The sequence below is a fragment of the Nothobranchius furzeri genome, chromosome 5, assembly GCF_043380555.1.
Source record: "Nothobranchius furzeri strain GRZ-AD chromosome 5, NfurGRZ-RIMD1, whole genome shotgun sequence".
In the NCBI taxonomy this organism is placed as follows: domain Eukaryota; kingdom Metazoa; phylum Chordata; class Actinopteri; order Cyprinodontiformes; family Nothobranchiidae; genus Nothobranchius; species Nothobranchius furzeri.
Genome location: NC_091745.1, coordinates 41,066,482 through 41,079,456, shown reverse-complemented (window position 1 = coordinate 41,079,456; position 12,975 = coordinate 41,066,482). Strand labels below are relative to the sequence as shown.

General features: G+C 43.8%; 1 protein-coding gene across 18 annotated transcripts in view; it reads right to left on the bottom strand.

Annotated features, from left to right (window-relative positions):
- The window catches only part of LOC107396176 (focal adhesion kinase 1), a 90,967-nt gene that overhangs the window by 51,516 nt on the left and 26,476 nt on the right, over nt 1-12,975 (bottom strand). For 13 of the 18 annotated variants that reach the window (XM_054740436.2, XM_054740437.2, XM_015975746.3 and 10 more), the window contains 10 exons: nt 10,089-10,151; nt 9,935-9,989; nt 9,552-9,692; nt 9,380-9,457; nt 8,399-8,506; nt 7,577-7,694; nt 7,361-7,391; nt 6,975-7,045; nt 6,610-6,627; nt 6,081-6,137 (listed from right to left, as the gene is read on the bottom strand). In XM_054740436.2, coding sequence (XP_054596411.2) covers nt 6,081-6,137; nt 6,610-6,627; nt 6,975-7,045; nt 7,361-7,391; nt 7,577-7,694; nt 8,399-8,506; nt 9,380-9,457; nt 9,552-9,692; nt 9,935-9,989; nt 10,089-10,151 — 740 coding nt within the window. The remainder of the gene's footprint in view (nt 1-6,080; nt 6,138-6,609; nt 6,628-6,974; nt 7,046-7,360; nt 7,392-7,576; nt 7,695-8,398; nt 8,507-9,379; nt 9,458-9,551; nt 9,693-9,934; nt 9,990-10,088; nt 10,152-12,975) is intronic. The other 5 variants (XM_015975743.3, XM_015975745.3, XM_015975750.3 and 2 more) reach the window with 1 other exon arrangement.

The following is a 12,975-nucleotide window of genomic DNA, read 5'->3' as shown; positions in this document are numbered from 1 at the left end:
AACGGCGGCTTCGTGCTACAGACAGAAGTTTGCTCAACAGCATCCACCATGAAAATGAATCGCACATGCGAGAACCCCCCACTGGCTCATTCTTGTCGTAGATTGGAGGCAGTAGGCGTAATTTTAGCCGGCCAATCAGTACGCAGTGACTCCTCAGTCCCAATCTGACTGCTGGGGTCTGAAAAAAAGTCGCTTCGGCACCGAAAACGCAAATCTGACCTGTGTGTGAAACCAAATTACGGTCCAGATGCTAATGTGTAAGCACCATTGTTCTGCTTCTTCTTCAGCTGCAGCTTCCCCGAGCAACGTGAGTCATGCACCTAAAGTGGCGCTAAGGGGGTGTGGTTGACATGCAAGTCACGTATCTGGCAAAGACCGATATATTGAGGCTGGGAAAATTATTGAGTTCATTTTCATTTATCGTACGATTAATTGATTTATTGATCATCGTCCCAGCCCTAGACACCTGTGGCCAATTTTAGCTTTTTGTACAGGTGAGTTTTCCAACACCTACTAGGCTGGATTCTGTACAGAATGGTTACAATGAGCATGAACTCATCTGAATATCTGACACAAACTGTGATAAAACACGTGCAAGCTTTTCCAAAGCCCAAACAACAGCTCTTTTGTTCATTTCAGGATTGTTTTTACTGTCATTGTACAAGTGCACCATGAAATAGTCGCTAGCTTAAAGGTGTGGGACACTCGTTTAATCAATGCATTTGCAGAGATCTCTAGTAGGAATGAATGCCTTGTAAGTCGTACTCAGTGGGAACACCGGTGCACAATTTCCAGGAACTAGAAGTGAGCCACATCACAGCTGAGATTCAGACTCTCATTTCCTGATACTTGGACATCTCGTCCCGGATTTTATCTCCACAAATAACACAAACCTGAAGGAGTTCTGTCATGTGGTGAAGTTGCTAATGATAACAGTTAGCTTCAACTAGCCGAGACGTTCTCTGTTGTTTCCTGGATGCTAAACCAACAACAGCCTTCCCTGTCGCGAGTCAAGACGGATGAGTCCATGAATGTTAACTGTCAGGATTTTCACATCCTAGAGTTTCACTATCTGTTTTCTATCTGAAGCTAAAGCAGCAGATAGGTGTAGGAGACTATGTTCATGTTCAGCCTGCATGAAAAACTCAAAGTGACCGATTGTAATCAGAAATGATCATTAAAAAGTAGTTTCAGTGTCCCACACTTTTAAAAACAGCTCTCGTAAGAAAATTTACATTTAACTAAATAAGACTAAAGCAGATGTCATGTGAATGGGGCAGTGATAATGTATGAGTATTAATAGTCAGGCATTTTATTCAAAAACCTAATTTCTATTAGTTGTTTTTCAGTTCATTTCAATGCATGGTAAAAATACCTAAAGCTCTACCAAGCAACAGACCCCGATTAACCCTCATGTGAATGTGCCGATGATATCCAGACAACCCATTGTGGCATTTAATAGTTAAAGTCCTCAAAAACTTCTGTTAAAAACACCTTTTCAGTCTTGTCAAAGTGTGCTTATGAGTTACAGTTAAATATACATTTGTAAAATCAGTCATAAACTCTCATTTCTCACACTGAACAGTTAGAAAAATATCTAAAATTATAATAATTATTATTTGTATCACTTACATTTAAATACAATTGAAAATATCCTAAATATCCCTTAACAAGCTTCAGTATATAGCCGTGAACAGAACAATAGTCTGTACCCAGCTATAAAAGACTCAGAGATGAACAGAGAGTTTAGAGGAAGTTGTGATTGTTTCCTAATCTTGGGGCAACTCATCCATATAGACAGCGGGGCTAATAATGTGTGTGTGTGTGTGGCTTCCTCTTGTAAAGCACAAAGCAGCATGTGACTGAGGAAAATGTAGTTTTATTTACAGGACATTCACTATTATGGGTTGGGGCAGCAGTAGCTCAGGTGGTAGAGCGGGCTGCCTCATGATCAGAGGGTCATGGGCTCGATTCCAGCTCCCGCCAGGGGTATCCTGCTGTTGTGTCCTTGGGCAAGACACTTCACCCAACTTGCCTGTGTTAGTGGTGGTCAGAGGGGCCGACGGTGCCAAATGGCAGCCTCGCCTCTGTCAGACCACCCCAGGGCGGCTGTGGCTACAAGTAGCTTACCATCACTAGCAGTGTGTGAATGTGAGAGTGTGTGAAAGCATCTTTGGGTGTCTAGAAAAGCGCTATATAAGTTCAATGCATTATTATTAGGCCCGAGCAGCGAAAGCGCTGCGAAGGCCTCTTGTTTTTGCTCTGTTTATTATTTATTATTCTTAGCCCGCTTTGAACGGATTTTTGGGGACCTTAACATATCCCAAAACTCACAATATTTTGCACACTTGTCAGGCCTGGTGAAAAATTTGATATTTTAAAGGTCCCAAAAAAATCGCAAAGAAAATGGCTGAACAGCGCCCCCTACAAAGTGAAAAAAAAAACCCTCTCCATAAAGCTTAGTTTATCGTACAGTTATGAAATTTGGTACACACGTAGTACTCAACAGTCCGCACAGAAAAGTCTCTTGCAAGCATGGTCAATATCAAACAGGAAGTCGGCCATTTTGGGTTGAAATGGCGATTTTCAGCCCTTTTTGCCGTTTTTAGGGTCCGTTTCTGATTGGATTGCTCGATCATTTTTCGCACGATCGACTCAAAAATTGTGTAAAATTGCTCAGAAGGGATGGGCGAACAAAATGAGACAAGGATTCTGAGTTTTCGTATATGTTGAAGGGGCGGGGCCAGGCCTCGAAGTTTGACTACTCGCCAAAAAAATTTAAATTGCTGTAACTTCATACCTGAATGGAATAGTTACCAAACTTTCTGTGGTCTTTTGTCATCCACCCACAAAGTAAAATGAATAGTCGGATGATGACATCACACAAGCCCCGCCCCCTCAGGACCAAAAAGGTCAAGTTTTACTGTGAAAGGTCCCAAATTGCTCCATTTCACTTAGTCACCACAAATTTGTAGCTGGTAACTCAAGACAAGTTGGGGTTGCTTGGCGTCAATTTATGGGAGTTTTCGGCAGAGGGCGGGGCTGTGGCGGCGCGGCGAAATCAGGCGTACCGCCGTGGCCTTATGTTTGCCTCCCATTTCGTCATTTCTAAAGATATCGTCACGAAACTTCTTGTGAGTGATCGTAGTCCGGCCCCTCAAACAATCTGATGTCAACATCCGGTGGGCGTGGCCTATTTTCTGAAATAGCGCCCCCTAGGACCATTAAAACTGGCAGCCCCAAGCCATGCTTTGACTGAGGATTACAAAATTTGGTACACTAATGTGCTGTCTCAGGACCTACAAAAAAGTCTCTTGGAGCCAGTGCAAAGTCGCACAGGAAGTCGGCCATTTTGGTCCAAGTACGCGATTTAGTGGTTTTCGCACACGTTGTTTGGAGAGTGATGCTCCGTCGCCCTTTTCACCAATCTCCTTCAAAGTTCTGCTATATACTCTTAAGACGTAGGGGAAAAAATTCAACTGTCGGATTTTTCAAAAGTTGAAAGGTGTGGGCGTGGCTAAGCCTCAAACTTTGACCTTTCGCCACGCCACTCTTATTTTCACAGCTCCCTACTGGACTCCTTTTACACAATCACCAGGATTCTGTGGCAAACAGCAGTAGACAACTTGAGGTTACTTGGTCTCCAGCACTGGCAGGTTTCGAAAAAAGGCGGGGCTTTGGGAGCATGGCTAAAATCGCCATCACGCCATGGAAATACGTTTGCCTCTCATTTCTTCAGTTATCGTGATATCGCTACGAAACTTCTGGTGAGTGATCCTAGTCTGACCCCCAAGAGAAATAGACAGCTGAAATGTGTGGGCGTGGCCTAATTTCTGAAACAGCGCCCCCTAGGACCATTTAAACTAATAGCCCCAAGCCATGCTTTCACTGAAGATTACGAAATTTTGGGACACTAATGTGGTGTCTCAGGACCTAAAAAAAAAGTCTCTTGGAGCAAGGTGCAAAGTCGCACAGGAAGTCGGCCATTTTGGTCCAAGTACGCGATTTAGTGGTTTTTGTACACGTTGTTTGGAGAGTGATGCTCCGTCGCCCTTTTCACCAATTGCCTTCAAACTTCTGCTATATACTCTTAACACATAGGGGAAAAAATTCAACTGTCGGAATTTTCAAAAGTTGAAAGGTGTGGGCGTGGCTAAGCCTCAAACTTTGACCTTTCGCCACGCCACTCTTATTTTCACAGCTCCCTATTGGACTCATTTTACCCAATCACCAGGACTCTCTGGCAAATAGCAGTAGACAACTTGAGATCACTTGGTATCCAGTACTGGCAGGTTTCAAAAAAAGGCGGGGCTTCGGGAGCATGGCGAAAATCGCCACCACGCCATGGAAATACGTTTGCCTCTCATTTCTTCAGTTATCGTGATATTGCTACGAAACTTCTGGTGAGTGATCCTAGTCTGACCCCCAAGAGAAATAGACAGCTGAAACTTGTGGGCGTGGCCTATTTTCTTAAATAGCGCCCCCTAGAGCAATTAAAACTGTCAGCCCCAAGCCATGCTTTGACTGAGGATTACGAAATTTGGTACACTAATGTGGTGTCTCAGGACCTACAAAAAAGTCTCATGGAGCCAAGCGCAAAGTCGCACAGGAAGTCGGCCATTTTGGTCCAAGTACTCGATTTAGTGGTTTTCGCACACGTTGTTTCTAGAGTGATGCTCCATCGTCCTTTTCACCAATCTCCTTCAAACTTCTGCTATATAATCTTAAGACATAGAGGACAAAATTAAAAGGTCGGATTTTTCAAAAGTTGAAAGGTGTGGGCGTGGCTAAGCCTCAAACTTTGACCAGTCGCCATTACATTACTTGACTTAATAACTCCCAAGTGCATTATCAGATCTATTTCAAACTTTGTCTGTGTGATCACTGACCACATTTCAATGCAACGACAATGTGGACAGCTGACATCACCTAAGCCCCGCCCCCTAACAACAGGAAGTCTATTGTTTTATGGTGAAATGCCCATATTTGTCCCCTCTAATTTAGTGAACATGACACTGAGGTCATACAGTGTCTTCATGATGTTGTAATGACCATTCAGATCTGATAGCTTTCCAGAAAGGGAGGGGCTTTGATGCCATGGTGAATGCTGGCGTGACGCCATGACCTTACATTTGACTGTAACTTCCACAAACGGCCTCCGATTTGCCCGAAACTGAACATGGCAATGAACAATCATGCCCTTTAGCCAATGAGGCACAAACGGTTGGTGAATGTTATATAATGTCACCAAAGCTGACCTCAATGGGACTTTTCTGTAGTTGGTCACAGCGCCCCCTAGATAACATTATCCTACGATAACTTTAAAAAACATGGTCAGAATAGCATTAAAGTTGGTCACTGTCATCACACCACCAGTGTGGTGAAGATAGAGGATTCCCTAGTGGTGAGACATAAAATATAATGGTGGGCTCAAAGGGGATGCTGACTCAGGGTGAGGTGCGGACAAGGTGGCCGTTAGCAGTTTCTGGTGTCGGGGTGGTCGACGTTTGTGTTCTGCGGACGTGCCCTGGTGTCCCGGGCTGCCGGCCAGGCCGGAGCGGCGCGGAGCTGCGAGGGCCGAACGACGCTGCTTGCAGCTTTAATTATTATTATTATTATTATCAAATATAAAAACAACTGTTACCAACAAGGCTTTAAACTGATATCTGAATTATTTATTCTGGATAAATCTGCTTCGGCACATCAAAGTTGCTCCAAAACGCACCAAATTAACTGAAGTCTTGACTGAATTAATCACAAACATCTCACGCCAAAATGATTAAGAGCCAGAAGATCTGACTGGAGCTGTTCTCGCGCTTCCTCAGTTAGTCACTAACACACAGTCAGTACTACACACTTTTCTGTAGATAACACAACAATCCTCCTACCTGCACACACTCATCCTATCTTTGTACTCACACACACACACGCACACGCACACACACACGCACACACAATTATGCAACGTAACTCCAGTGATAAACAGACACACCTGTTCTGTTAGCAGCATGTGTGTGTGTGTGTGTGTGTGTGTGTGTGTGTGTGTGTGTGTGCCTGTGTGTGCCTGTGTGTGCACTTACTTGAAGGCATGGTGTAGGTGTCCTCCTCATCTATGATCTCAGCATAGTCGTCCGTTTCTGCAAAGACAGATTGAGAGCAGTTTTTAAGCTGAAGACGCTTCGTGACAACGACATGAACGTTTGTACACAACAGCATGCAACTACAGAATTCCGTTAAAAAAACAAAATCACTGTCATTCTGAATACCGTACTAAAAACCGTCAGCAAATACAGGCCATTTACCATTCAGGATTCCAAACAGGAGCTCAACATTTAACATGCTCATGCACTACTGAACCGAAACACACGAAGAATGACTCAGAGCTGCACAACAGTGAGGAAGACAGACAGAGATACAGGCAGGAAGAAAGGGGAGGGATGGAAACGTTCTGGTGTTTTCCAGAGAATCAAACTGAAGAAAATGGCTTTAGCCATGGGTCATTAAGAAAATCACAGGCAGTTACGAGTTTAAAAGTAACAAAAATCCCGTTTTCCTTCAATTTAATCAATCTGCTAATGGAAAACGTTTAATAGAAAGAATGAGGTTTACCATCGCCACTTATGTGACCTGTAGAAGCCACAAGCAGCACCAAACACAAGCATGATGCAGGAAAAACAAAGAATTAGTTTTATTATGAGCCAAAAAATCAAGTTAACCTTTTTTACGTTTTGCTTAAAATTTCCTGGTGTTTTAACTCCAAACTGTAAATGTGAGTTAGTCAGAGGTCAGCAGACAGAGGAGAGGCCGTAGCTGTGACTCAGACTCTCCACAGAGACATCTGGTGAGACAAGAGCTCTTCACTGCACACAGATCAAGCTTTATAGGAGGAGCTGCACACACATCTATGAACTCTTTATCCGACTCCTGCCACATTCATGACACTTAGAGCAGAGGACAGTGGCTGGGGTTTATACCTGACACACACACAGCTCGGGTTCGTACTCCATCCATTCGCTTCTCCATCCGTTTCTCATGATTGGAAACTCTACAACAGGAACACACAAAAAAACCCAAAACAAGCTGCAGTGAAGCAGAAAACGAAACTATCCACCAACACGCTGTCCTCTTTGCTGTTCGATAGAGATAAAATGAGTCTTTTCATATCAACACAACTGTTCAGTTTACTAAATGAGTAACTCGTGGTCTAAATTAAGATGCTGAGCTTGAATTTGAGGAAGAATTACCACAAAAACTGTAAGAACAATGACAATTCCTCATCCAACACCAGCTATTTGACTACAATATCTCGGTTTTCATGGTGCACATCTCTTTAAATCAAAGCAGGAATTCGTTTACTTACTTTGGTATAGAAGGAAGAGCTCGGTCACCATCTGCAGAGACAAAGAACAGGAACTGAGCACAAAAAAGACCTGCTTGATGTTAGAGCTCCAAATGAACGTTTACTGTTAAGCTTTGGCGCACACACACACACACACACACACACACACACGGTGGTGTTACTGAAATATCTTTGTTAAACAGAAAACACATTTATCGTCTTCATTGCGCGACTTACCTTTGTGAACTCGAACGATAAAGGAGTGAGGAACCGAGGAGACGAGTCGACAATAACCATCAATCAAGTCCGCCATGTTTTCTGCAGTAGTCAGTGACGCTGTAGTGACAGTGAGGGGCTACACGCACGCACGCACGCACACACACGCACGCGCACACGCACACGCACACGCACACACACACACACACACACACACACAGAAGGAGCAGTGTGAGAGCGGGACAGGGAGATGCTTCACAGTGACACAATGACAGCTTTACTTGGACGAGCGTCCCCCACCACTGAGCGCTCACACACTCTGCTTTTCGAGTCCCGACAACCCAACAACAATGCTGCTGCGATGATACACAGATGCAGCATCTGGCTGAAAACACACAAAGACACTCTCCGACACTCGAGCAGAATAGCTGCATTCAGAAAACCGGTTTTCTTTCTCCTGCACACATTCATTTGGTTTGGTCAGCGGGGTAAGAGTAGCAGAGGTCCCTCACTGGGAAGAAACCATTTTTACTCATTATGCTTGAAAATGAGCAGTCGCTCTGCCTTTAACATCTATTGCCTGCATTAGCAGGACCACCTTGACGTAAGCAGATGCCTATCATGATTTTGAAATGTCCTTTGGGTAAAAATGTTGTCAGAAAGTCTTTTTACACGTCGTTTTAAGGATCCATTAGAGAATAATTACTGTTAATAAGGGAGACACCTTGTTCCCAGCTGAAACCCATCAACTATTGCAGTGCATTAACAACCTGAATAAACAATGAATGTTGGCTCAAAGATTTTATCTGTAAATGAAATTGTAAGACGATGAGAGCATCTTACCTCTGGAGCTCCAGCCACGTTCAGCTGCAGCATCCCTTTCCTGTCCTTCTCCTCTAAAGCAGAGTACTGGATGGACTGGACTTGGTTAAAATTAGCTAAGTGTGTGGGCTGCAGAGACAAAAAAATATCCCAGGCCCATTAAATCCCATATAAGACTCAGAGTAAAGTAAAGTGCAAATGTTTCAGAAATAATTCAAATCTTTGGTCGTGAAAAACCGAGAACACTTGGAGGAGAGCGAGCAGTTCCGTGATAGGATGGATGTTTATTTATCAGGCAATAAACACCAACTGAACTAAGCAACAAAACCAGCCAGTAGGAAGAAGCTGCTGGTGTTAATCTGTCTGTACCAGTACCAGTACAGACACTAACTGGTCTAAAGCTCATTTGATTATTATAACGAATCCTCCTAATAAAAATGGTCCAACTTCCTAAAGGTGATTCCTTCCTTTTGTAAATGCACTTGTTATTCTTTCCTCTCATTTTTAAAGTGGTCCGCTGCTTAGTGACTGGTTACGTTTTAATAGCGGGAGTGAAAGTGAAGCTTCTTCAGCGTTGAATCAGGGTTGGTCTAAAGGTGTCGAAGGAGCAGGAAGGAGCAGTCAAAGTCTTAGAAGATCTGTTGTTTTTAAACCATCTCCAGTGAGAGGAAAGAAAGCCAACATTCAGTATCTGCATAGTGACAATGATCCGTTCATAATAATTATTAAAAGAATATAAAGAGAGCTGTGACATGATGTCTACACCTAGTCATTTAGCATATTAGGCTCTTAAGCCACGTTAGGAGGAAATCAAACCAGGAAGAGAATCAGAAACAGCCAGGAGATGGCAGTATGGTACATAGCACTCACTGCTTCCGCATTAAAGCACACCATAAAGCAGATGTCATCAAATCCCGATCCTGGGGGACACTATACCGATCCAAATGAGTGTGTAATTAACAGGCTTCAGCAGAAGAGAGATGTAACTGTGAGGACACTCACCGTCGAGCCCTTATCTGTGAGGTAGCTGATTCCTTCCTCTGGTCCGATCGCCAACTCAACCGATATAACCCAGCTGGACTGGAGGGGAAAGAAAAGACAGCAATGACATTTAATTTATGACCAATCACATAAATTTAACTTAGTAACTTAAGTGGAGAAAGCAGATTCTTACTCCTAAAGCACATTTGAAGCATTCCTTATCAAAAGGGTAGATGGGAAAGAGAATCTCAAAGAACTTGTGGATGCTCTGCTCGTCATTAAGGTTAGCAAACTGTTTAAACGTCTGCTGGATCTGCTTACGAAGAGTTTTCGCCTGATGGGACGGGAAGAGGAAGATGAAAGCATTAAGAGATGGTGGAGGCTGACTCCCAGCACGCGATTGAGCCGGGCGAGCTGAGAGCGACAACAGGAGCTTTAACTCGATTCTGCACAATCAGATAATCGGACATTTAGCCAGAGATCAATTCACTCATCACATCTGTCCTCCTGCCAGTCAGCTGATGTTACAACAGTTTACCAGTAAAGGATTTGTGTGTTTCACTGGTTTATTCTCACCTTTAGAGAGTCCAAAAGGCTTTTAGGAAAGAACCTTCTCAAACCAACATCCTTCCTAAAAAAAAATAAAATCACATTTTCAACACAATAAGCACACCCACGTGTGTTTATGTGGTACAGCAGTGGGTGTGACTGAAGACAAATTCAGTCTTACTCTAGTAGTTCATAGTTGGATTTCTTATCAAGTGCATTGCCCGGCATTTCTCTGAAGAACCTCCTGTACAGAACAGAAAAGAAAACATATGAGACACCAGTAAATGCCAGCTAGTTAAACAATCTAGTTTCAGTTAAAAATCTGAAGAAAATCATTTATATCATTGATGACAACATCAACTAAGAAAGTCAGGGTTTAAGTGGTGATCGAATTTAAAACTGATGACACTTAATTAGTACAGAGGCACATAAAGGTTAAAGGGACCAGCAAACTTTGAATAAAAGTCCTGAACAGGCTCATTTCACAGCAGACACAACCCCAAAATTCCACTACCTCCGCTCCGCCCCCGCCTTCCGCAGCCGCTCGCTTCCGAACTCAATTTTTACTGGTACCCGCTCTACAACGGCTCTGCTCCGGTGCGGAGACCTGAGGTGCGCAAACAGGCATGCGCGGGATTTTCGAGATCTTGCGATACAGTCCGAGCAATAAACGCGGAAGTTAGATCCAAACACCCGTTGTGTGGGAGAAGCATCGAAATGAACTGTTTAATCTGCCCATCATTTGTGTTGAGAGATCAGCAATGTTTGGATCAACAAAGGGTGACTACTTTGATAGTAGAAACTGTATTTATGGCTTACTTTTGTGCATTTAAAGTTCAGCCGCCATTGATAGTTGTTAAAAGTTGTTAAACCTGTGCATATGAAACAAAAAACGCCTTTTGTTTATCGATTTATTGTGAAAAAATGGAAGTTGTGCTTGCTCCTTTTCCTGTTGGGCGTTTGTGATTTCTGTCCATTTACTGCGGAGGTGCTCCGGCGTCCGGCAAAAATAGAATTGATCCTATTTTTGCCGGATGGCGGAACGGCGCCCGGCCGCAGTAGTGGAACAGCTCTGATTGACTACAACGGGACCAATTTTGCTGCGGAGTTCGTGCCGGAGCGGAGGTAGTGGAATTTTGGGTATAGACTTGAACAGTAGGATCTTAACCAAAACAAGGGTGAGCAGCTCCCTTTGGTGCTGGGAGTGAGCGAGCCTCAAATGGACGAGTCAGCGTGGGATTATTGGTGTCTTGTCTGATGATAGCCAACAGTTTGATGCTTCGTATGCAGCGATGAGAGAGTTGTGGAGTCTACAGCTGTCTTTCAAACTGTCTCCATACACAACTGGACAGAGCTAGGACTCATCAGAGCAACAAATAACGTGATTTATTCATCGCTACGGAAATCAGTCAACGGAGCAGTCCGTTATACACCATAGAAGAAAAAGAAGCAAATACATCCTTTTTGAAATACATGACTTATGTACATCTGTCTTCTTGTTGCTCGAGTGAGTCTAAATCTTCCAAAGCTGATGCCAAAGCCGTTTCTAACGAGCGCCATTCCGGAGCTGATGCCATCTTTTTAGTTTTTCCACGTAACAGTTCTGCTGCAAAGCCGCCCAAAGACCACAAAACTGTTCGGGCTGACGGTAGAGCCGCTAAGGCTTCAATGCAGCGTGCTAGACCCACCTGCAGAGCAAAATCTGTTTGCAATGGTTGGTCTAGATTTCTATAATAATAAAAAGCATGCAAAATTCAGCTAAAGGTCAGAATTGTTTTTAGGCGTATTTATTAGTTTTCCCATAACCATTTACCAAAGTGAGCTGCTTGGGACGCTTTTATGAGCTCCCTGAGAGTTTTTCCTCACAAAACCCCGCTAGATCACCAAATGCTGATTATATCACAGCCGTAGCAGCACTACAAAAACAATTAAACAACCAGATGCACCGCTCTGTGCGTTCGTTTGGCTCCAACATTCCTCACCTCTCCTGCGCGCCGCTACCGCCATACCTTTTAAAACCAGGAGAGATGTTGGATGTGTTGCAGAAGAATTCCCCACCAGGACAACAGAGGAGCGGTATCCTGCCACCATAACTCTCTGGTCCACGGTACTGTATTTACTAATGTGTTTATGTATTTGAGACTTTATAACACGGACAAATTCTCCCCCACCTCTTCATGCGGTCACCACCTCTAAACCCACGTTTCCCATGATTCCAGCCGCGTTTGCACTGTATTTTGTACTCCTGCAGTCACGGGTGAATAAACGTTCAGATTTTTTTACTTTTTCCCGCTATGCGCTCTGCAACCTTTTCTGGGTCTGCCGCTAAATATCTTTTCACTTCTTAACGAGGCAACGGAGGCGCTGAGAACGAATTTACAAGAAGCGGTGTCCTGACCAATCACAAGCTGGCGGTCTCCGTCACTTTCGACGGATATTTAAAACTTTGGGCACACCTCTGCCACCCTCTGTGAGCCCGTCTGAGAGCCCTTGCATTATGGCGTCGCGTGTCTCCACACCGATGCAGACGAAGAACTATAAATCAGGCTTTAGAGCGCATCATCTGACAGATTTTAACTCCAGATCCACTGGTACACGTTTAATAGTCAAAGGTTTCAGTCAAATTTACTGAACAGCTGTGTGGAAACACAGAATGTGTGATTCTCTAAAGCCAGGCGTACACTGTGTGACTTTTTCACTCGTAGCACTCAGCTTCAGCTCAAACTGTACGACTTCCTCGCAGGGCAGATCTCACGAGTCATGTGCTCACACTGCACGACCCAGTTCTCGGATGCGACCTGACTGCTCACACTGTACGTCTGGTAGCAACACGTCGGACCTAAAAATATGCTAAAAATAGCAGTTTTTACACAACACGTCAGACTTTTTTGTCTTGTTTTGCCTGTTGTCCTTCGGGAGTGCTGCAGGACACACAGGGATTTATGGGGGTTGGATGAGGAAAACAAAATAAAGAAAGTAAATCTGTGTTTTGTGATCAGTTTAATTTGACATGAACACGTCAAACACGCTTTCTTGACAATCCTTGTCACTGTGTGTAAAAAAAACAT